We start from the raw sequence: 26,033 nt of genomic DNA, 5'->3' as shown, positions 1-26,033 counted from the left end.
TTATGCTAATGCCTGTTCATCCATGATGAATAAAAAAAATATCTAAAAAAAAATCATGATTTTTTTGTTATGATCTCTATGTATACATTTTAAAAAAAATAGAATTATTACTCTCTCATTTTAGGGACAAATGTAAAACCTGCAAAACCAAAAGACATTAGTTTCTATCATTGAATTAAATTTTGTACATAACCACTATTCTGTATTGAAAACTTATATATTTAACATGCGTTAAGAAAGAACATTACAACATTGTCTGTTACCTATCCTATCATGTCTTGCTTAAACTAAACTTTGTATTGATGGGTCTGTTTATACCTTTGACATGTCATTGTGTTATTCAAATGTGAGCAAACATTTTGACGTTATTTGATTTATCAATAAATGATCATGTACATTGGGCTCGTTTACTTCTTGTTAACATCTTTTTTCTCTCCATATTACTATCGAAACCACTATGGTCAACAACTTCCTTATTAGCAGGTCTTCATTAATTACAAAGGCAGAACAGCTGTATCTGAAAAAGAAGAAAACAAGATACATTCGCATGTTTTGAGAAATAGAATGATCATGTTACGTTATATATATAAATGCAAACGATGTATAAACAACACGTGACACTAGTCCAGTAAACAAATCTGAAATTGTAACATATTCTTTTCTGTATGTGACATCAATTGAACAGTCATTTCCGATATTCAAGAAGATTATTATAGTTATCAATGAACAAATATGTAGTGATGCATTCTATTTTAATACAACAGACATAACATTTTTTTATTCATTCGCTTGTGTCTGGTAAAAAAAACCGAGGCGAAAGATATCAAAGGGACATTAAAATTGACAATGTCTTTGTAAAAAAATAAAATCGATCAAAAGGAAAACAGCATACTCAACACTTTATCGAAAACTTAAGACTGAGTAAGACGAGCACCCACAAAAAAATTGGAGGTAAATCAAGTGGTCGAAGGGTGGGCATATCCTGCACCGCATGTGACACCCGTTGTGCTGCTCATGTACGTACAAACCCAGTGATAGCTTATCCTGTAAGTCATATACTGTGGAAAGAATATGGGGAATGGTTATGACAAGCTAAACGTGTCTATCGTCATCTATGAATCAGATATTTCTTGACAAACCCCGTATTCTTGCTGGCGGTCGAAGACTTTGCAAAGGGGAGATTTCAACATCACTAATTGATCTCTTTGTTGTATAGCATTCTTGTAACCAGCAACCTTCTATCGTGGAAATATTGATAAGAAATACAAATTCTAGAATATTTAATCAACTGGACCATATATGCGTATGTTAATGTTTTAGTGTATTAATTTTTTACAGGATATAACTATGCCCTTCGAAGAAAAGCATCACAGAGTTCCACAGCCAGTTCAAAATTTTCTGCTAATAAGGCAGTTGATGGAGTGGAAAACACGTTTACACACACAAAGAACCAAAACAATCCATATTGGAGTGTTGATTTGGGGAAAACTGTCAGCGTAAAGCAGATCAATATTATTAACAGAAAAGATTGCTGTGGTAAGGAGTCAGAAGAAAAGTACATTTGTAATAAGATTCAAAATGAATTGACGTGTGTTAAAAGATTGTTAACTTTTAATTTTTAAACACTATGCACTTTAATAGACACGTTTATATGATAATATGTAAATCATAAAACTATCAACTAAATTGATTTAAGTTTAGTACTGATCTAAAATTTTTAGATTTTTTTTTTTTATGTCATATAATAAATAATACGCTCATAAAAAAATCACCTTTAAAACTGTTTTAAATTTTAGGATATATATAATTAAATACAATACTGTCTTTAGAGAAAATATTTCAAATATTAGTCACATTTAATAAAAGAACGATCTATTTTGTTTTTGAGGTCTTTTTGTTTAATATCAAGAAAATAAGATACTAAAAAAGGAAGGAAATTTGAAAAGCGGTTTCATGATCTAGTAAATGAAATTGAAATCTTTCTGGAATATTGGACCATATAGATTAAGTGAATAAAGAGGACGATACCTGCTGATTTTTCGGGTCACTTGATCGACGGTTAAACTCATTCATTCTAAGAATTTATTTTGATTAGACGATATTACTGTCTTAAATCAAAACTAACATGGGGGAGGGGTATTAAAACTAACCATCTAACAGTTCTTTAAATACGAAAATATGTGTGTCCTGAATATGCCTGAAATATTTTCGAACGGATGTTAACTGGCTCACAAGAAATCAATCAATGATCAGTCAAATTGGCTTTTCTGAAAGTCACTTGTTGAATGTGGCTTTTAAATTGTTTCTCAAAAAGAAATACGGATAGAGAACGTCTAAAACAATCGTAGTTTTCCATTTGTAAAAATACACGCTTCTGATATAGGAAGAGTTTGGTCCTAAAATTTCATGTTATATAATTTACCCAATTCAAGTGTTAATTTGAAGAAAGATATAAAATGTAAAATATCTAATAAATAACAAATTTGTAAGCTCTGGCGTATAACAACAGCAATGATGTCATATAAGACGATTTGAAGATCAATCATACGATAGTTTTGACTAAATATAGTAATGTTTTGGCAGATCTTGCCTGTAACGACTTTAGCCATATGCGTGAACCACTGTAGTTATTTGTCAGGATGTGTGTCTCGCCATTTTTTTTATGACGATTTACATCGGTGCACGTTTGTGGCGTGTGTTTTTTTTTTAATATTTAGAAGGAAATAGATCTAAATGAGAGTTAAACGGGAATAAAACTGTTATACGATTTACGTAGGATATCTCATACCTTTGAAGTTTAGCACTTTTTGAATATAAACAGTTAAACGAACAAAATGTTTAGTGTATCAAAATGTGCAGCTATTACATCGTAAATATTGGTTCAGATTTAATGTACAGTCCAATTTAAAGCCAAATTTTGCATTTCCGTTGCCCTCCCAATTTAAAGATGTAATTCAATTGTTTAAATTTTTTGCGAAAAGCAGGCATTTGCCCTACTTTTGCTTTGTTCTAGAGACCAAATCAAATTGATCCTTAATGGATAGCACTTCTTGATAAAGGCCTCCATAATTTTAAACTGTAAAATTGTCTACTTTGTTTCACCCTTCAGTGTGAAAACTTTACCTGTTTAATACAGTACGATCTTTAAGTATATTTTTCTAATAACACATTGGAGAAATCAATCGGTGATATGAGGATTGACACAGATAATTTGAAGATTTGAAGATTGAAGAACAATGTATATGTTACAGTGAATTTGTATAATCAGTGATTATGTAGAATCTCTGAAATTTTCAGGGATTATGTAGAATTACTGGCTAGTTTAGGGATTATATATAATCACTTAAATTTTCAGGGATTATGTATAATTACTAGAAAAAACGTCAGGGATTCTACATAATAAGTAGTTTTATTTATAAAGAAAATGAATAAAATTGAAATTATTTATTCTATAAAATCACATAAAAACATCATTATAAAGTAACAGAAATTGTAAAATGTTAAGCACAATATATCAAAATGATAACCCAAATTTTTTAAAATGTTAGGCACACTACATGAAAATGTGAAACACAATATATCAAAATAATATGCTTCACAACTGTTAATACCACAATATTCACATTTTAGAAAACCGTTTCCTGCACTTATCGAAATCAGATTTTAACGACACGCCTAAGTGAAATAAAGTGTTCAGTAAAAAATCTGAAGGTACCCCCCAACAAAAGATGGGAATTTGCAACCTTGAACCGGTTCGAGCAAGAAAGATACCATGTTTTGTAGTCAGGCGATATCCTTTTTCAGACTTTTTTTTAAACAATTGTCATTATGTTTTTCGGGTTTCCCTTTCACGATTTGCTTTACATGTAACCTTTCATTCTACCATGTCAATTATTATAGTTGTATGTAATGCCATAGGTCTTAACCATTTATTGTTAATGAGTTTGTGCCAATAAAAATATTTGTATATTTGTATTTGTATCACAAAAAACATGCTTTGTGGATTTAAAAATAGAACATAAATAAGTTAGTTTTCTCATTTGAATTTTTTAACATTGTCATTTCGGGGCTTTTTATAGCTGACTATGCGGTATGCGGTATGGGCTTTGTTCATTGTTGAAGGCCGTACGGTGACCTATAGATGTTAATTTCTGTGTCATTTTGGTCTCTTGTTGACAGTTGTCTCATTGGCAATAACACCACATCTTCTTTTTTACCTGAATATTCAATTGACGCTGGCTTTTAATAAACAAACAATACATGTAAAGCTATTGCTATAAAGGGGATGTTGATATTATTAATTTTGAAGTCTTCAACTTTATCTCGAAACCCTGTGTTGGTTATATCTTTTAGATCATCCTCTGTGTTTAAAAGCAAAATTATTTCATCTGGCAAGGAATTAATGAAAGAAAAAAATATAATTTGTCTATATTATTATTTTTATCAAACAAAGGATCATTAAATTATTCATAATCCCTGAAATCATATTAGAGAATTTGTAGAATAATTATTAAAATGTTCAGTGATTATGTAAAATCACTGGTCATTTTCAGGGATTATATATAATTACTAATGAGTTTAGTGATTATACATATTCCCTGAAAAATCAGTGATTCTACATAATCCCTGATTATACAAATTCACTGTAACATATATACTCTTCATATTGATATCTTTTCAGGCAAACGGCTGCAGAATATAGCGGTTACAGTTGGACAAAATCTTCGTAAGATGGAACATTGTAGTAATTTTAAAGGTCCTGGTAAAAATGGACAAGTCATAGTGTTAACATGCAAGACTCCAATCTCAGGCCGCTATGTGAAAATTTTGAGAAGCGGAAAGGGATATCTTAGTTTGGCAGAAGTTCAAGTGATAGGCCATACAGGTGAACATTTTAAGATTTATCTAAAAATCTATCTGGTTTTATGTTTGTACTGACATCCGTTTTATTGATAAAGGGAAAACAAAAAATCCATTCATTTTGATGCTTAAATATGGGACAAAAAGTACGTTGATTATGATTTCCAAGAAAATCAAAAATTTGTTATTAAATTGTTGAGTTAAAATGAACTAAATAGTTACCAAACGTATCAGGTTTTTAATTTAAGACGCCAGACGTGCGTTTCGTCTCAAGAAGACTCACCAGTGACGCTCAGATCAAAATAGTTATAAAGCCAAAAGAGTACAAAGAGCATTGAGGAACAAAATACTGCTTTATCTTTCAATAGTTTTATCTAAGAAGACGTTTTTTTTCAAAATTTGACTGGCTCTTATATTTTATTGAAAAGAAAAGAATTAACAAAACAATCACCCAGGAAAGTTAAACAGCAATCGTTGATCTATAAGGGTCATATATATAAATGCGTTATAACTTTTGAGAAATACAACTGATAGCATTAAATAACATATAGGTAGTCTTTCTGTATTTTATTCCTTTTGGTTATTATATCTTTTCTGCCGGATTTTAACTATTACATCAATGTGATCAACTCGAGAGTAACTCCCCATTATTTGCCGGGAATTAGATTTCAATCAAAGGACATAAAAATTAACAACTATAGGGTTCGGTACGTCCTTCAACAATTAGAAGAAAAAACAATACCGAATAGTAAACTATGAAAGGTCAAGAAATGACTAATGAATAACAATTTATGCCGGCGTCATACATTGGCGTACAGACCGGCGTGCACCAAACGTACAGACAAAATGGGTATGCGTTAGTTGCACGCCAGAGGAACGCTAAGCAATCGTTAAACGCGCGTTAAATAAGTTTGAAGTACGTCGAAATACGCTTGGCGACCGCTACAACTTGAGGAATTTTTTATGCAGCATAAAAATGTTCATCCAGCTCAAGCGTGTGTCTAGCGTATACCTTCACGCTACACGCACGTTATACATACGCTACAAGCGCGTTTAACGCGCTACAGATAAGTTTGAAATACGTTTAAGGCACGTTGTATACGCTTCAAGATCGTTCAAATTTAACTAAAACGTATGCGGGTGTGTTTGTAACAAACACCCTAAAATAGAACGTACAATACACGACCGGGACGCGTTTCAAATATGTTCATGAAACTTTTTTCCTTCGTAGCGTGCATTTCATCTACATTAGACAAACGACAGACATACGCCAACGTAGTTTCGTGAACGCCCGACAGACGTTTAGGTACGTTTCTCGTACGTCCAATACAATGAACACGTTAAAGGAACGATTGACAGGTTGAATGCATCCAAAATTACTAGCGGATAGACAGATAGACATGATTTTTTTAACACGCCCGGCGTACGTCGGAGCTAAACGCTGGTGTGTGACGCCGGTATTAGACGATAAAAACTAATGACCTTATATATTTGTAACACTCCCAAACGTTCCTTCCCCTTAAACGTGTCCGATTTCCCCAAACGTGTCTATTCTCCCCAAACGTGTCCATAATATTCAATATTCCTCAAACGTGTCCGATTTTAGAACCCTCAAACGTGCCCGATACTATTGTTATTGGCCCAAACGTGTCCACTTTTAAACGCCCGAACGTCTGGCGTCTTTTAGCGGTAATACATGTCCTAAACGCGACATCAATAACGTTCACGGCAGTTCTATGATGGGGGACATAGTTGATGAAGTGGTAATTTATTAGCATTAACTTGTTCAATGCCGGTTGTTAATGATTATCATTACTGAAAATTGAATATGTAACATATGCATTAACTTTTGACTTAATTTGCTTATTGTCCAGTTGCAAGTATTTCATGCTCATTTAAAGCGAACATACACATAATTCTGGTACAGTTCAATTAATTGTTTACTATGTAAATTATTTTATACTAATAAACTCCGATGATGCCTTTTATATTAATCAGAATATCGCACGGTGGGCTTTCCGTCGAATTGACCTTCCCTCTTTTTTTAACAGTTCTAATTTTTAATAAAATTTAGGATACGAGCGTCACTAAAGACACACGAACAAGAGAAATAACGTCCAGTGCCAAATATTTCATTCGTTATTTGAACGATATCATATTAACGATATATACTGTAGATAGGTTATATTATCAAACCGGGAATTTATTATTGGGCATTAATTTTTACGGTTATTTGGGATGACCACTAATCTAAAGAAAAATATATGCGAGTAAAGACCGATTTCTTTATGACTTCAGTAAGAAACTACTTCAATGTCTGTTATGTAATATAGAGGCCGTTTCAAATAAAAGTTGCACAAATTAAAAAAATTGATGCCTTCCAAAATACAACGTATGGCACATTGTATAGAGTGAAATGCTACAAACATTTTAATGCGCATAGAAAAAGAATTTAAGTAATTTTTTTTTATCTTTTAATGAAATAGTAAAAGATCGTAAAATGAGTATACAATGATAATAATAATAAAAAAAAACAACACACAAATAACCTACGTTTTATAATATGAACACGAATGATAGTTCCAGTAAAATAAAAAGCTTGGTATGGACACGTTTGGGGGATTGGCCACGATTGGGGGTTTATTAAAAAATGTACACATTTGAGCGTTTATACAAATTACACGCTTTGGCGCCCTTTGACAGCTAGACATGTTTTTGCAGTTCAGTGATGTCGATGTGGATACGTTTGGGGGAATCGGACACGTTTGGGGGAAAGGACACGTTTCTGAGTGTTACATATTTATAAAAAAAAATCATGTTTTATCGCCAATCTGTTTAGTTTTCATTATCTGCTAATTTTTGCACTAACAATTTAAACATGGACACATAAAATTGACAAATCAGTATTAATATAACTAACAAGTATGCCATAGTGTTTATATAGCAAGTTTTTGTTGTCCCCTGCCAATGCTATGGAAGAGTTAACTATGAGTAAAAATATACACATACTCCTTCCAACCTTTCCATTAGTAATTTTAGATCACTTTGATTAATCAAATTTATTTAGAGTTCAAACAAGTATGAAAACAGATCAGTATTGATAATATGTTTGGATGTTTGACAGTGTTTTCTGACCTGGAGTTCTCTGGTTTATCGCCTTGAGTTCTATGTTAAACTGTCGTGCACAGTGATAGACAACCTGTACAAAACACTGAAAATAGCATTGTATTTTTTTATAATGCTAACAGTTTCGTATAAAAAAAAGTAGGGGTTATTCCTCCGACTAAAAATAACCTTGGAGGGAAATCCCTTTTTATTTACATATTTGGTGAAAAGTATCATGTTTTTTGTATTTGTTTGACAAAACTAGTTTTAAAATTAGCTTCAATTAGAATAGGTTGAATGATTAAAATTAGATTAAAAATTCGATTAAATATACATCTTGTAAGGGGAGACAACACTGTAAAAATGCTGTTTTTTTTGGCAGTGAAAATTTTGCACGCACAATTTTAATATGGAAACATGATATCATCAAATCCACATGCACGTAAAATCATTGCTCTTATATTTTAGAGAAAAAAGTAATTCCTGCAAAACCAAAAGGTAAGATACTAGTTTCTATCATAGGATCAACTTATTGCTATTATTACTGTTATTCTGTAGTAAAAAATACAATATGTGTCTCACGTTAAAAAAATTTAAGAGGCAAGAAGAAATAAATTTGAATCACATAAACAGACAGAACTAGCAACACATGTTTTTAGAGGCCAGCCAACATTATCGATTTTTTTTAACATGTAAATTGAGTAGTCATTTGTTTAGTTTTCAAAAGATATTACTTAATAAAAAGTTAGCTAAAAATATGTATACCCGCTATAAAAATGCTGCATAGATAGTCAATTCCTTGTTCTTGTCTTAATTTGAATTGAAGGTTATAATCCAAGTTGAGTCAGACTGCATGAAATTAAAAAAAAATCATGAATTATTTGTAATTATATGTATACATTTTGAAAAACTTAGAATTATTGCACTTTATTTTAGGGAAAAAAGTAAAATCTACAAAACCAAAAGGTAAGATATTAGTCTCTATCATTTAAATCAACTTTTGTATAAGTTTGAAGTACGTCGAAATACGCTTGGCGAACGCTACAACTTGAGGAATTTTTTATGCAGCATAAAAATTTTCATCCAGCTCAAGCGTGTGTCTAGCGTATACCTTCACGCTACACGCACGTTATACATAACGCGCTACAGATAAGTTTGAAATATGTTTAAGGCACGTTGTATACGCTTCAAGATCGTTCAATTTAACTAAAACGTATGCGGGTGTGTTTGTAACAAACACCCCAAAATAGAACGTACAATACACGACCGGGACGCGTTTCAAATACGTCCAATACAATGAACACGTTAAAGGAACGATTGACAGGTTGAATGCATCCAAAATTACTAGCGGATAGACAGATAGACATGATTTTTTTAACACGCCCGGCGTACGTCGGAGCTAAACGCTGATGTGTGACGCCGGTATTAGACGATAAAAACTAATGACCTTATATATTTATCAAAAAAAAATCATGTTTTATCGCCAATCTGTTTAGTTTTAATTATCTGCTAATTTTTGCACTAACAATTTAAACATGGACACATAAAATTGACAAATCAGTAGTAATATAACTAACAAGTATGCCATAGTGTTTATATAGCAAGTTTTTGTTGTCCCCTACCAATGCTATGGAAGAGTAAACTATGAGTAAAAATATACACATACTCCTTCCAATCTTTCCATTAGTAATTTTAGATCACTTTGATTAATCAAATTTATTTAGAGTTCAAACAAGTATGAAAACAGATCAGTGTTGATAATATATTTGGATGTTTGACAGTGTTTTCTGACCTGGAGTTCTCTGGTTTATCGCCTTGAGTTCTATGTTTAACTGTTGTGCACAGTGACAGACAACCTGTACAAAACACTGAAAATAGCATTGTTTATTTTTTTATTTTGCTAACAGTTTCGTATTAAAAAAAAAGTAGGGGTAATTCCCCGACTAAAAATAACCATGGAGGGAAATTCCTTTTTATTTACGTATTTGGTGAAAAGTATCATGTTTTTTGTATTTGTTTGACAAAACTAGTTTTAAAATTAGCTTCAATTAGAATAGGTTGAATGATTAAAACTAGATTAAAAATTCGATTAAATATACATCTTGTAAGGGGAGACAACACTGTAAAAATGCTGTTTTTTTGGCAGTGAAAATTTTGCACGCACAATTTAAATATGGAAACATGATATCATCAAATCCATATGCACGTTAAATCATTGCTCTTATATTTTAGAGAAAAAAGTAATTCCTGCAAAACCAAAAGGTAAGATACTAGTTTCTATCATAGGATCAACTTACTGCTATTATTACTGTTATTCTGTAATAAAAAATACAATATTGGTCTCACGTTGAAAAAATCGAAGAAGCAAGAAGAAATAAATTTGAACCACATAAAAAGACAGAACTAGCAACACATGTTTTTAGAGGCCAGCCAACATTATCGATTTTTATTAACAAGTAGTCGTTTGTTTAGTTTTCAAAAGAAATTACATGATAAAAATGAGTTTGCTAAAAATATGTATACCCGCTATAAAAATGCTGCATAGATAGTCAATTCCTTGTTCTTGTCTACATTTGAATAGAAGGTTATAATCCAAGTTGAGTCAGACTGCATGAAATTAAAAAAATCATGAATTATTTGTAATTATTTTTATACATTTTGAAAAATTTAAAATTATTGCACTTTATTTTAGGGAAAAAAGCAAAAACTTCAAAACCAAAAGGTAAGATATCAGTCTCTATCATTGAATCAACTTTTGTATATAACCACTATGTTGTATTGAAAACAATTGTTTTGTGCACGAGTTAAAAAATTTAAGTAAGCAAAATGAAATAAATATTTAACACATAAAAAGACAGAACTAGCAACAAAGAAGACTAAAATGCATATTGATTAGGAAACACATATCTTTACCAAATGCCTTAATTCATAACAAGTAAATCTATTTTGTTTCGTTTTAACAATTATGGAAATCTTGAAGAAATGAAGATTTGATAAATGTATGTCCATCAACGAGAAAGAACATTAAGACATTGTATGTCACCTATCCTATCACACGGGTGTCATTCGGTTTAACGAGAGAAATGATCGTGAAAGAATATCTAACGGTGGCCAAGTACTGCGAGACGATATTGAAAGCTCTGGTACCGGATCGTGAAAGACATTTAATGTTAATCCTAGTATCATGTCTTGCTTAAACTAAACTTTGTATTGATGGGTCTGTTTTTACCTTTGATATGTTATTGTGTTATTTAAATGTGAGCAAACATTTTGATGTTATTTGATTTATCAATAAATGATCATGTACATTGGGCTCGTTTACTTCTTGTTAACATCTTTTTTCTCTCCATATTACTATCGAAACCACTATGGTCAACAACTTCCTTAATAGCAGGTCCTTAATTGATTACTAAGGCAGAACAGCTGTATCAGAAAAAGAAGAAAACAAGATACATTCGCATGTGTTGAGAAATAGAATGATCATGTTACGTTATATATATATAGATGCAAACTATTTATAAGCAAAACGTGATACTAGTCGAGTAAACAATCTGAAATTGTAACATGTTCTTTTCTGTATTTGACATCAATTGAACAGTCATTTCAGATATTCAAGAAGATAATGATAGTTATCAATGAACAAATAGTAGTGATGCATTCTATTTAAATACAACAGACATAACATTATTCATTCATTAGCTTGTGTCTGGTAAAAAAAAACAGGCGGAAGATATCAAATGGACATTGAAATTGACAAAAAATTAAATCGATCAAAAGGAAAACAGTATACTCAACACTTTATCGAAGACTTGAGACTGAGTAAGACGAGTCCCTTCAAAAGATTGGAGGTAAATTAAGTGGTCGAAGGGTGGGCATATCCTGCACCGCATGTGACACCCGTTGTGCTGTTCATGTAAGTACAAACCCGGTGATAAGGCTAATCCTGTAAGTCCTATACTGTGGAAATAATATGGAGAGTGGTTATGACAAGCTAAACATATCTATCGTCATCTGTGAATCAGATATTTCTTGACAAAGCCCGTATTCTTGCTGGCGGTCGAAGACTTTGCAAAGGGGTGATTTCAACATCACTTATTGATCTCTTTGTTGTAAAGCATTCTTGTAAGCAGCAACCTTCTATAGTGGAAATATTGATAAGAAATACAAATTCTAGAATATTTAATCAACTGGAGCATATATGCGTATGTTAATTTTTAAGTGTATTAATTTCCTATAGGATATAACTATGCCCTTCGAAGAAAAGCATCACAGAGTTCAACACACAATTCAAGATTTCCTGCTTCAAAGGCAGTCGATGGAGTGGAAAACACGTTTACACACACAAAGTACCAAAACAATCCATATTGGAGTGTTGATTTGGGGAAAACTGTCAGCGTAAAGCAGATCAATATTATTAACAGAAAAAATTGCTGTGGTAAGGAGTCAGAAGAAAAGTACATTTGTAATAAGATTCAAAATGAATTGACGTGTGTTAAATGAGTGTTAACTTTTAATTTTTAAATAATGCACTTTAATAGACACGTTTATATGATAATATGTTAATCATAAAACTCTCAACTAAATTGATTTAAGTTTAGTACTGATTTCATATCTTTAGAAGTTTTTTTTATGTCATATAATAAATAATCCGCTAATAAAAAAATCACCTTTAACACTGTTTTAAATTTCAGGATATATATAATTAAATACAATACTGTCTTTAGAGAAAATATTTCACATATTAGTCACATTTAATAAAAGAACGATCTATTTTGTTTATGAGGTCACTCTGTTTAATATCAAGAAAACAAGATACTAAAAAAGGAAGGAAATTTGAAAAGCGGTTTCATGATCTAGTATATGAAATTGAAACCTTTCTGGAATATTGGGCCATATAGATTAAGTGAATAAAGAGGACGATACCTGCTGATTTTTCGGGTCACTTGATCGACGGTTAAAATCATTCATTCTAAGAATTTATTTTGATTAGACGATATAACTCTCTTAAATCAAAACTTACATGGAGGAGGGGTATTGAAACTAACCATCTAACAGTTCGTTAAATACTGAAATGTATGTGTCTTGAATATGCCTGAAATATTTTCGAACGGATGTTAAATGGCTCACAAGAAATCAACCAATGATCAGTAAAATTAAGGCTTTTCTGAAAGTCACTTGTTGAATGTGGCTTTATAATTGTTTCTCAAAAAGAAATATGGATAGAGAACGTCCAAAAAAATCGAAGTTTTCCATTTGTAAAAATACACGCTTCTGATATAGGAAGAGTTTGGTCCTAAAATTCCATGTTATCTAATTTATGCTATTCAATTGTTAATTTGAAGAAAGATATAAAATGTAAAATATCTAATAAATAACAAATTTGTAAGCTCTGGCGTATAACAACAGCAATGATGTCATATAAGACGATTTGAAGAGCAATCATACGATAGTTTTGACTAAATATAGTAATGTTTTGGCAGATCTTGCCTGTAACGACTTTAGCCATATGCGTGAACCACTGTAGTTATTTGTCAGGATGTGTGTCTCGCCATTTTTTTTTATGACGATTAATATCGGTGCACGTGTGTGGCTGGTGTTTTTTTTTTTTTTTTTATTTAGAAGGAAATAGATCTAAATGGGAGTTAAACGTGAATAAAACTGGTATACTATTTACGTAGTAAAACTCATACCTTTGAAGTTTAGCACTTTTAGAATATAAACAGTTAAACAAACAAAATGTTTAGTGTATCAAAATGTGCATCTATTAGATCGTAAATATTGGTTCAGATTTAATATACATTCCAATTTAAAGCCAAATTTTGCATTTGCGTTGCCCTCCCAATATAAAGATGTAATTCAATTGTTTAATTTTTTAGCGAAAAGCAGGTATTTGCCCTACTTTTGCTTTTGTTCTAGAGACCAAATCAAATTGATCCTTATTGGATCACACTTCTTGATAAAGGCCTCCATTATTTTAAATTGTAAAATTGTCTACTTTGTTTCATCCTTCATTGTGAAAACTTTACCTGTTTAATACAGAACGATCTTTAAGTATATATATTTTTCTAATAACATATTGGAGAAATCAACTAGATCGAAACCTGATGATCGAATGGAGTTTTTTTAGAATATAGTTTTGATCTTCCAGTTGGCAAACCCTTTTGATATGTATATACTTTTATACGAAAAACAAAATAATTTGTCTTTTTTAATTAAAACAGGTTCGATACTGAAAAGTGTTTGATTAATAAGAGTGTACTTACTATTTTCTATACAATCGGTGATATGAGGATTGGCACAGACAAATTAAAGATTGAAGAACAATGTCTATACTCTTCATATTGATATCTTTTTAGGTAATAGGCTGAAGAATATAGCGGTTACAGTTGGACAAAATCTTCATAAGATGGAACATTGTAGTAATTTTAAAGGACCTGGTAAAAATGGACAATTCATAGTGTTAACATGCAAGACTCCAATCTCAGGCCGCTTTGTGAAAATTTTGAGAAGCGGAAAGGGATATCTTAGTTTGGCAGAAGTTCAAGTGATAGGCCATACAGGTGAACATTTTAAGATTTATTTACAAATCTATCTGGTTTTATGTTTGTACTGACATCCGTTTTATTGATAAAGGGAAACAAAAAATCCATTCATTTTGATGCTTAAAAAAAGTACGTTGATTATGATTTCCAAGAAAATCAAAAATTTGTTATTAAATTGTTGAGTTAAAATGAACTTAATAGTTCCAAACGTACCAGGTTTATAATTTAAGACGCCTGACGTGCGTTTCGTCTCTTTAGACTCACCTTTGACGCTCAGATCAAAATAGTTATAAAGCCAAAAGAGTACAAAGAGCATTGAGGAACAAAATACTGCTTTATCTTTGAATAGTTTTATCTAAGAAGACGTTTTTTTTTTCAAAATTTGACTGGCTCTTATATTTTAATGAAAAGAAAAGAATTAACAAAACAATCACCCAGGAAAGTTAAACAGCAATCGTTGATCTGTAAGGGTCATATATATAAATGCATTATAACTTTTGAGAAATACAACTGATAGCATTAAATAACATAAAGGTAGTCTTTCTGTATTTTATTCCTTTTGGTTATTATATCTTTTCTGCAGGATTTTTAACTATTACATCAATGTGAGCAACTCGAGAGTAACTCCCCATCATTTGCAGGGAACTAGATTTCAATCAAAGGACATAAAAATTAACAACTATAGGGTCCGGTACGTCCTTCAACAATTAGAAGAAAAAACAATACCGAATAGTAAACTATGAAAGGTCAAGAAATGACTAATTAATAACAATTTATGCCGGCGTCATACATTTGCGTACAGACCGGCGTGCACCAAACGTACAGATAAAATGCGTATGCGTTAGTTGCACGCCAGAGGAACGCTAAGCAATCGTTAAAAGCGCGTTAAATAAGTTTGAAGTACATCGAAATACGCTTGGCGAACGCTACAACGTTTAACGCGCTACAGATCAATTTGAAATACGTTTAAGGCACGTTGTATACGCTTCAAGATCGTTCAAATTTAACTAAAACGTATGCGGGTGTGTTTGTAACAAACACCCCAAAATATAACGTACAATACACGACCGGGACGCGTTTCAAATATGTTCAAGAAACTTTTTTCCTTCGTAGCATGCATTTCATCTACATTAGACAAACGACAGACATACGCCAACGTAGTTTCGTGAACGCCCGACAGACGCTTAGTCACGTTTCTCGTACGTCCAATACAATGAACACGTTAAAGGAACGATTGACAGGTTGAATGCATCCAAAATTACTAGCGGATAGACAGATAGACATGATTTTTTTAACACGCCCGGCGTACATCGGAGCTAAACGCTGATGTGTGACGCCGGTATTAGACGATAAAAACTAATGACCTTATATATTTATCAAAAAAAATCATGTTATATCGCCAATCTGTTTAGTTTTAATTATCTGCTAATTTTTGCACTAACAATTTAAACATGGACACATAAAATTGACAAATCAGTAGTAATATAACTAACAAGTATGCCATAGTGTTTATATAGCAAGTTTTTGTTGTCCCCTGCCAATGCTATTGAAGAGTTAACTATGAGTAAAAATATACACATACTCCTTCCAATCTTTCCATTAGTAATTTTAGATCACTTTGATTAATCAAATTTATTTAGAGTTCAAACAAGTATGAAAACAGATCAGTGTTGATAATATGTTTGGATGTTTGACAGTGTTTTCTGACCTGGAGTTCTCTGGTTTATCGCCTTGAGTTCTATGTTAAACTGTTGTGCACAGTGATAGACAACCTGTACAAAACACTGAAAATAGCATTGTATTTTTTTATAATGCTAACAGTTTCGTATAAAAAAAAAGTAGGGGTTATTCCCCCGACTAAAAATAACCTTGGAGGGAAATCCCTTTTTATTTACATATTTGGTGAAAAGTATCATGTTTTTTGTATTTGTTTGACAAAACTAGTTTTAAAATTAGCTTCAATTAGAATAGGTTGAATGATTAAAATTAGATTAAAAATTCGATTAAATATACATCTTGTAAGGGGAGACAACACTGTAAAAATGCTGTTTTTTTTTGGCAGTGAAAATTTTGCACGCACAATTTGAATATGGAAACATGATATCATCAAATCCACATGCACGTTAAATCATTGCTCTTATATTTTAGAGAAAAAAGTAATTCCTGCAAAACCAAAAGGTAAGATACTAGTTTCTATCATAGGATCAACTTATTGCTATTATTACTGTTATTCTGTAGTAAAAAATACAATATGTGTCTCACGTTAAAAAAATTTAAGAGGCAAGAAGAAATAAATTTGAATCAAATAAACAGACAGAACTAGCAACACATGTTTTTAGAGGCCAGCCAACATTATCGATTTTTTTTAACATGTAAATTGAGTAGTCATTTGTTTAGTTTTCAAAAGATATTACTTAATAAAAAGTTTGCTAAAAATATGTATACCCGCTATAAAAATGCTGCATAGATAGTCAATTCCTTGTTCTTGTCTTAATTTGAATTGAAGGTTATAATCCAAGTTGAGTCAGACTGCATGAAATTAAAAAAAATCATGAATTATTTGTAATTATATGTATACATTTTGAAAAACTTAGAATTATTGCACTTTATTTTAGGGAAAAAAGTAAAATCTACAAAACCAAAAGGTAAGATATTAGTCTCTATCATTAAATCAACTTTTGTATAAGTTTGAAGTACGTCGAAATACGCTTGGCGAACGCTACAACTTGAGGAATTTTTTATGCAGCATAAAAATTTTCATCCAGCTCAAGCGTGTGTCTAGCGTATACCTTCACGCTACACGCACGTTATACATAACGAGCTACAGATAAGTTTGAAATACGTTTAAGGCACGTTGTTCACGCTTCAAGATCGTTCAAATTCAACTAAAACGTATGCGGGTGTGTTTGTAACAAACACCCCAAAATAGAACGTACAATACACGACCGGGACGCGTTTCAAATACGTCCAATACAATGAACACGTTAAAGGAACGATTGACAGGTTGAATGCATCCAAAATTACTAGCGGATAGACAGATAGACATGATTTTTCTAACACGCCCGGCGTACGTCGGAGCTAAACGCAGATGTGTGACGCCGGTATTAGACGATAAAAACTAATGACCTTATATATTTATCAAAAAAAAATCATGTTTTATCGCCAATCTGTTTAGTTTTAATTATCTGCTAATTTTTGCACTAACAATTTAAACATGGACACATAAAATTGACAAATCAGTAGTAATATAACTAACAAGTATGCCATAGTGTTTATATAGCAAGTTTTTGTTGTCCCCTACCAATGCTATGGAAGAGTTAACTATGAGTAAAAATATACACATACTCCTTCCAATCTTTCCATTAGTAATTTTAGATCACTTTGATTAATCAAATTTATTTACAGTTCAAACAAGTATGAAAACAGATCAGTGTTGATAATATGTTTGGATGTTTGACAGTGTTTTCTGACCTGGAGTTCTCTGGTTTATCGCCTTGAGTTCTATGTTTAACTGTTGTGCACAGTGACAGACAACCTGTACAAAACACTGAAAATAGCATTGTTTATTTTTTTTATTTTGCTAACAGTTTCGTATTAAAAAAAAAGTAGGGGTAATTCCCCGACTAAAAATAACCTTGGAGGGAAATTCCTTTTTATTTACGTATTTGGTGAAAAGTATCATGTTTTTTGTATTTGTTTGACAAAACTAGTTTTAAAATTAGCTTCAATTAGAATAGGTTGAATGATTAAAACTAGATTAAAAATTCGATTAAATATACATCTTGTAAGGGGAGACAACACTGTAAAAATGCTGTTTTTTTGGCAGTGAAAATTTTGCACGCACAATTTAAATATGGAAACATGATATCATGAAATCCATATGCACGTTAAATCATTGCTCTTATATTTTAGAGAAAAAAGTAATTCCTGCAAAATCAAAAGGTAAGATACTAGTTTCTATCATAGGATCAACTTACTGCTATTATTACTGTTATTCTGTAATAAAAAATACAATATTGGTCTCGCGTTGAAAAAATCGAAGAAGCAAGAAGAAATAAATTTGAACCACATAAAAAGACAGAACTAGCAACACATGTTTTTAGAGGCCAGCCAACATTATCGATTTTTATTACCAAGTAGTCGTTTGTTTAGTTTTCAAAAGAAATTACATGATAAAAATAAGTTTGCTAAAAATATGTATACCCGCTATAAAAATGCTGCATAGATAGTCAATTCCTTGTTCTTGTATACATTTGAATAGAAGGTTATAATCCAAGTTGAGTCAGACTGCATGAAATTAAAAAAATCATGAATTATTTGTAATTATTTTTATACATTTTGAAAAATTTAGAATTATTGCACTCTATTTTAGGGAAAAAAGTAAAAACTGCAAAACCAAAAGGTAAGATATCAGTCTCTATCATTGAATCAACTTTTGTATATAACCACTATGTTGTATTGAAAACAATTGTATTGTGCACGAGTTAAAAAATTGAAGTAAGCAAAATGAAATAAATATTTAACACATAAAAAGACAGAACTAGCAACAAAGAAGACTAAAATGCATATTGATTAGGAAACACATATCTTTACCAAATGCCTTAATTCATAACAAGTAAATCTATTTTGTTTCGTTTTAACAATTATGGGAATCTTGAAGAAATGAAGATTTGATAAATGTACGTCCATCAACGACAAAGAACATTAAGACATTGTATGTCACCTATCCTATCACACGGGTGTCATTCAGTTTAACGAGAGAAATGATCGTGAAAGAATATCTAACGGTGGTCAAGTACATGCGAGACGATCGTGAAAGCTCTGGTACCGGATCGTGAAAGACATTTAATGTTAATCCTAGTATCATGTCTTGCTTAAACTAAACTTTGTATTGATGGGTCCGTTTTTACCTTTGATATGTTATTGTGTTATTTAAATGTGAGCAAACATTTTGATGTTATTTGAATTAACAATAAATGATCATGTACATTGGGCTCGTTTACTTCTTGTTAACATCTTTTTTCTCTCCATATTACTATCGAAACTACTATGGTCAACAACTTCCTTAATAGCAGGTCCTTAATTGATTACTAAGGCAGAACAGCTGTATCAAAAAAAGAAGAAAACAAGATACATTCGCATTTGTTGAGAAATAGAATGATCATGTTACGTTATATATATATATAGATGCAAACGATGTATAAGCAAAACGTGACACTAGTCCAGTAAACAAATCTGAAATTGTAACATGTTCTTTTCTGTATTTGACATCAATTGAACAGTCATTTCAGATATTCAAGAAGATAATGATAGTTATCAATGAACAAATATGTAGTGATGCATTCTATTTAAATACTACAGACATAACATTATTCATTCATTAGCTTGTGTCTGGTAAAAAAAAACAGGCGAAAGATATCAAAAGGACATTGAAATTGACAATGTCATAGTAAAAAAATTAAATCGATCAAAAGGAAAACAGCATACTCAACACTTTATCGAAGACTTAAGACTGAATAAGACGAGCACCTTCAAAAGATTGTAGGTAAATCAAGTGGTCGAAGGGTAGGTATATCCTGCACCGCATGTGACACCCGTTGTGCTGCTCATGTAAGTACAAACCCGGTGATAAGGCTAATCCTGTAAGTCCTATACTGTGGAAATAATAGGGGGAGTGGTTATGACAAGCTAAACATATCTATCGTCATCTGTGAATCAGATATTTCTTGACAAAGCCCGTATTCTTGCTGGCAGTCGAAGACTTTGCAAAGGGGTGATTTCAACATCACTTATTGATCTCTTCGTTGTATAGCATTCTTGTAAGCAGCAACCTTCTATAGTGGAAATATTGATAAGAAATACAAATTCTGGAATATTTAATCAACTGGAGCATATATGCGTATGTTATTTTTTTAGTGTATTAATTTCCTACAGGATATAACTATGCCCTTCGAAGAAAAGCATCACAGAGTTCAACACACAATTCAAGATTTCCTGCTTCAAAGGCAGTCGATGGAGTGGAAAACACGTTTACACACACAAAGTACCAAAACAATCCATATTGGAGTGTTGATTTGGGGAAAACTGTCAGCGTAAAGCAGATCAATATAATTAACAGAAAAAATTGCTGTGGTAAGGAGTCAAAAGAAAAGTACATTTGTAATAAGATTCAAAATGAATTGACGTGTGTTAAAAGAGTGTTAACTTTTAATTTTTAAATAATGCACTTTAATAGACACGTTTATATGATAATATGTAAATCATAAAACTCTCAACTAAATTGATTTAAGTTTAGTACTGATTTCATATCTTTAGAAGTTTTTTTTATGTCATATAATAAATAATCCGCTCATAAAAATATCACCTTTAACACTGTTTTAAATTTCAGGATATATATATAATTAAATACAATACTGTCTTTAGAGAAAATATTTCAAATATTAGTCACATTTAATAAAAGAACGATCTATTTTGTTTATGAGGTCACTCTGTTTAATATCAAGAAAACAAGATACTAAAAAAGGAATGAAATTTGAAAAGCGGTTTCATGATCTAGTATATGAAATTGAAACCTTTCTGGAATATTGGGCCATATAGATTAAGTGAATAAAGAGGACGATACCTGCTGATTTTTCGGGTCATTTGATCGACGGTTAAAATCATTCATTCTAAGAATTTATTTTGATTAGACGATATAACTCTCTTAAATCAAAACTTACATGGGGGAGGGGTATTGAAACTAACCATCTAACAGTTCGTTAAATACTGAAATGTATGTGTCTTGAATATGCCTGAAATATTTTCGAACGGATGTTAAATGGCTCACAAGAAATCAACCAATGATCAGTAAAATTAAGGCTTTTCTGAAAGTCACTTGTTGAATGTGGATTTATAATTGGTTCTCAAAAAGAAATATGGATAGAGAACGTCCAAAAAAATCGAAGTTTTCCATTTGTAAAAATACACGCTTCTGATATAGGAAGAGTTTGGTCCGAAAATTCCATGTTATCTAATTTATGCTATTCAATTGTTAATTTGAAGAAAGATATAAAATGTAAAATATCTAATAAATAACAAATTTGTAAGCTCTGGCGTATAACAACATCAATGATGTCATATAAGACGATTTGAAGAGCAATCATACGATAGTTTTGACTAAATATAGTAATGTTTTGGCAGATCTTGCCTGTAACGACTTTAGTCATATGCGTGAACCACTGTAGTTATTTGTCAGGATGTGTGTCTCGCCATTTTTTTTTTATGACGATTAATATCGGTGCACGTGTGTGGCTGGTGTTTTTTTTTTTTATTATTTAGAAGGAAATAGATCTAAATGGGAGTTAAACGTGAATAAAACTGGTATACTATTTACGTAGTAAAACTCATACCTTTGAAGTTTAGCACTTTTAGAATATAAACAGTTAAACAAACAAAATGTTTAGTGTATCAAAATGTGCATCTATTAGATCGTAAATATTGGTTCAGATTTAATATACAGTCCAATTTAAAGCCAAATTTTGCATTTGCGTTGCCCTCCCAATATAAAGATGTAATTCAATTGTTTAATTTTTTAGCGAAAAGCAGGTATTTGCCCTACTTTTGCTTTTGTTCTAGAGACCAAATCAAATTGATCCTTATTTGATCGCACTTCTTGATAAAGGCCTCCATTATTTTAAATTGTAAAATTGTCTACTTTGTTTCATCCTTCATTGTGAAAACTTTACCTGTTTAATACAGAACGATCTTTAAGTATATATATTTTTCTAATAACACATTGGAGAAATCAACTAGATCGAAGCCTGATGATCGAATGGAGTTTTTTTAGAATATAGTTTTGATCTTCCAGTTGGCAAACCCTTTTGATATGTATATACTTTTATACGAAAAACAAAATAATTTGTCTTTTTTAATTAAAACAGGTTCGATACTGAAAAGTGTTTGATTAATAAGAGTGTACTTACTATTTTCTATACAATCGGTGATATGAGGATTGGCACAGACAAATTGAAGATTGAAGAACAATGTCTATACTCTTCATATTGATATCTTTTTAGGTAATAGGCTGAAGAATATAGCGGTTACAGTTGGACAAAATCTTCATAAGATGGAACATTGTAGTAATTTTAAAGGACCTGGTAAAAATGGACAATTCATAGTGTTAACATGCAAGACTCCAATCTCAGGCCGCTTTGTGAAAATTTTGAGAAGCGGAAAGGGATATCTTAGTTTGGCAGAAGTTCAAGTGATAGGCCATACAGGTGAACATTTTAAGATTTATTTACAAATCTATCTGGTTTTATGTTTGTACTGACATCCGTTTTATTGATAAAGGGAAACAAAAAATCCATTCATTTTGATGAAAAAGTACGTTGATTATAATTTCCAAGAAAATCAAAAATTTGTTATTAAATTGTTGAGTTAAAATGAACTAAATAGTTACCAAACGTACCAGGTTTATAATTTAAGACGCCAGACGTGCGTTTCGTCTCTTTAGACTCACCATTGACGCTCAGATCAAAATAGTTATAAAGCCAAAAGAGTACAAAGAGCATTGAGGAACAAAATACTGCTTTATCTTTGAATAGTTTTATCTAAGAAGACGTTTTTTTTTCAAAATTTGACTGGCTCTTATATTTTAATGAAAAGAAAAGAATTAACAAAACAATCACCCAGGAAAGTTAAACAGCAATCGTTGATCTGTAAGGGTCATATATATAAATGCATTATAACTTTTGAGAAATACAACTGATAGCATTAAATAACATAAAGGTAGTCTTTCTGTATTTTATTCCTTTTGGTTATTATATCTTTTCTGCAGGATTTTTAACTATTACATCAATTTGAGCAACTCGAGAGTAACTCCCCATCATATGCAGGGAACTAGATTTCAATCAAAGGACATAAAAATTAACAACTATAGGGTCCGGTACGTCCTTCAACAATTAAAAGAAAAAACAATACCGAATAGTAAACTATGAAAGGTCAAGAAATGACTAATTAATAACAATTGATGCCGGCGTCATACATTTGCGTACAGACCGGCGTGCACCAAACGTACAGACAAAATTGGTATGCGTTAGTTGCACGCCAGAGGAACGCTAAGCAATCGTTAAACGCGCGTTAAATAAGTTTGAAGTACATCGAAATACGCTTGGCGAACGCTACAACGTTTAACGCGCTACAGATAAATTTGAAATACGTTTAAGGCACGTTGTATACGCTTCAAGATCGTTCAAATTTAACTAAAACGTATGCGGGTGTGTTTGTAACAAACACCCCAAAATATAACGTACAATACACGACCGGGACGCGTTTCAAATATGTTCAAGAAACTTTTTTCCTTCGTAGCATGCATTTCATCTACATTAGACAAACGACAGACATACGCCAACGTAGTTTCGTGAACGCCCGACAGACGCTTAGTCACGTTTCTCGTACGTCCAATACAATGAACACGTTAAAGGAACGATTGACAGGTTGAATGCATCCAAAATTACTAGCGGATAGACAGATAGACATGATTTTTTTAACACGCCCGGCGTACATCGGAGCTAAACGCTGATGTGTGACGCCGGTATTAGACGATAAAAACTAATGACCTTATATATTTATCAAAAAAAAATCATGGTATATCGCCAATCCGTTTAGTTTTAATTATCTGCTAATTTTTGCACTAACAATTTAAACATGGACACATAAAATTGACAAATCAGTAGTAATATAACTAACAAGTATGCCATAGTGTTTATATAGCAAGTTTTTGTTGTCCCCTGCCAATGCTATGGAAGAGTTAACTATGAGTAAAAATATACACATACTCCTTCCAATCTTTCCATTAGTAATTTTAGATCACTTTGATTAATCAAATTTATTTAGAGTTCAAACAAGTATGAAAACAGATCAGTATTGATAATATGTTTGGATGTTTGACAGTGTTTTCTGACCTGGAGTTCTCTGGTTTATCGCCTTGAGTTCTATGTTTAACTGTTGTGCACAGTGATAGACAACCTGTACAAAACACTGAAAATAGCATTGTATTTATTTATAATGCTAACAGTTTTGTATAAAAAAAAGTAGGGGTTATTCCCCCGACTAAAAATAACCTTGGAGGGAAATCCCTTTTTATTTACATATTTGGTGAAAAGTATCATGTTTTTTGTATTTGTTTGACAAAACTAGTTTTAAAATTAGCTTCAATTAGAATAGGTTGAATGATTAAAAATTCGATTAAATATACATCTTGTAAGGGGAGACAACACTGTAAAAATGCTGTTTTTTTGGCAGTGAAAATTTTGCACGCACAATTTGAATATGGAAACATGATATCATCAAATCCACATGCACGTAAAATCATTGCTCTTATATTTTAGAGAAAAAAGTAATTCCTGCAAAACCAAAAGGTAAGCTACTAGTTTCTATCATAGGATAAACTTATTGCTATTATTACTGTTATTCTGTAGTAAAAAATACAATATGTGTCTCACGTTAAAAAAATTTAAGAGGCAAGAAGAAATAAATTTGAACCACATAAAAAGACAGAACTAGCAACACATGTTTTTAGAGGCCAGCCAACATTATCGATTTTTTTAACATGTAAATTGAGTAGTCATTTGTTTAGTTTTCAAAAGATATTACTTAATAAAAAGTTTGCTAAAAATATGTATACCCGCTATAAAAATGCTGCAAAGATAGTCAATTCCTTGTTCTTGTCTTAATTTGAATTGAAGGTTATAATCCAAGTTGAGTCAGACTGCATGAAATGAAAAAAAAATCATGAATTATTTGTAATTATATGTATACATTTTGAAAAACTTAGAATTATTGCACTTTATTTTAGGGAAAAAAGTAAAATCTACAAAACCAAAAGGTAAGATATTAGTCTCTATCATTAAATCAACTTTTGTATAAGTTTGAAGTACGTCGAAATACGCTTGGCGAACGCTACAACTTGAGGAATTTTTTATGCAGCATAAAAATTTTCATCCAGCTCAAGCGTGTGTCTAGCGTATACCTTCACGCTACACGCACGTTATACATAACGCGCTACAGATAAGTTTGAAATACGTTTAAGGCACGTTGTATTCGCTTCAAGATCGTTCAAATTTAACTAAAACGTATGCGGGTGTGTTTGTAACAAACACCCCAAAATAGAACGTACAATACACGACCGGGACGCGTTTCAAATACGTCCAATACAATGAACACGTTAAAGGAACGATTGACAGGTTGATTGCATCCAAAATTAGTAGCGGATAGACAGATAGACATGATTTTTTTAACACGCCCGGCGTACGTCGGAGCTAAACGCTGATGTGTGACGCCGGTATTAGACGATAAAAACTAATGACCTTATATATTTATCAAAAAAAAAATCATGTTTTATCGCCAATCTGTTTAGTTTTAATTATCTGCTAATTTTTGCACTAACAATTTAAACATGGACACATAAAATTGACAAATCAGTAGTAATATAACTAACAAGTATGCCATAGTGTTTATATAGCAAGTTTTTGTTGTCCCCTACCA

General features: G+C 31.6%; 1 protein-coding gene across 1 annotated transcript in view; it reads left to right on the top strand.

Annotated features, from left to right (window-relative positions):
- LOC143080614 (uncharacterized) overlaps positions 1-26,033 on the top strand; it is a 246,730-nt gene that overhangs the window by 183,488 nt on the left and 37,209 nt on the right. Inside the window, exons 109-124 of the mRNA XM_076256539.1 lie at positions 1,339-1,536; positions 4,682-4,885; positions 8,434-8,463; positions 8,902-8,931; positions 10,198-10,227; positions 10,658-10,687; positions 12,203-12,400; positions 14,322-14,525; positions 16,656-16,685; positions 17,123-17,152; positions 18,420-18,449; positions 18,880-18,909; positions 20,442-20,639; positions 22,562-22,765; positions 24,878-24,907; positions 25,345-25,374. Of these exons, the coding sequence (XP_076112654.1) occupies positions 1,339-1,536; positions 4,682-4,885; positions 8,434-8,463; positions 8,902-8,931; positions 10,198-10,227; positions 10,658-10,687; positions 12,203-12,400; positions 14,322-14,525; positions 16,656-16,685; positions 17,123-17,152; positions 18,420-18,449; positions 18,880-18,909; positions 20,442-20,639; positions 22,562-22,765; positions 24,878-24,907; positions 25,345-25,374 (1,506 nt within the window). The remainder of the gene's footprint in view (positions 1-1,338; positions 1,537-4,681; positions 4,886-8,433; positions 8,464-8,901; positions 8,932-10,197; positions 10,228-10,657; positions 10,688-12,202; positions 12,401-14,321; positions 14,526-16,655; positions 16,686-17,122; positions 17,153-18,419; positions 18,450-18,879; positions 18,910-20,441; positions 20,640-22,561; positions 22,766-24,877; positions 24,908-25,344; positions 25,375-26,033) is intronic.

The sequence above is a fragment of the Mytilus galloprovincialis genome, chromosome 6 (assembly GCF_965363235.1).
Source record: "Mytilus galloprovincialis chromosome 6, xbMytGall1.hap1.1, whole genome shotgun sequence".
NCBI classification, from domain to species: domain Eukaryota; kingdom Metazoa; phylum Mollusca; class Bivalvia; order Mytilida; family Mytilidae; genus Mytilus; species Mytilus galloprovincialis.
The sequence above is the reverse complement of the archived record's forward strand: the minus strand, read 5'-3'. Positions and strand labels throughout refer to the sequence as shown.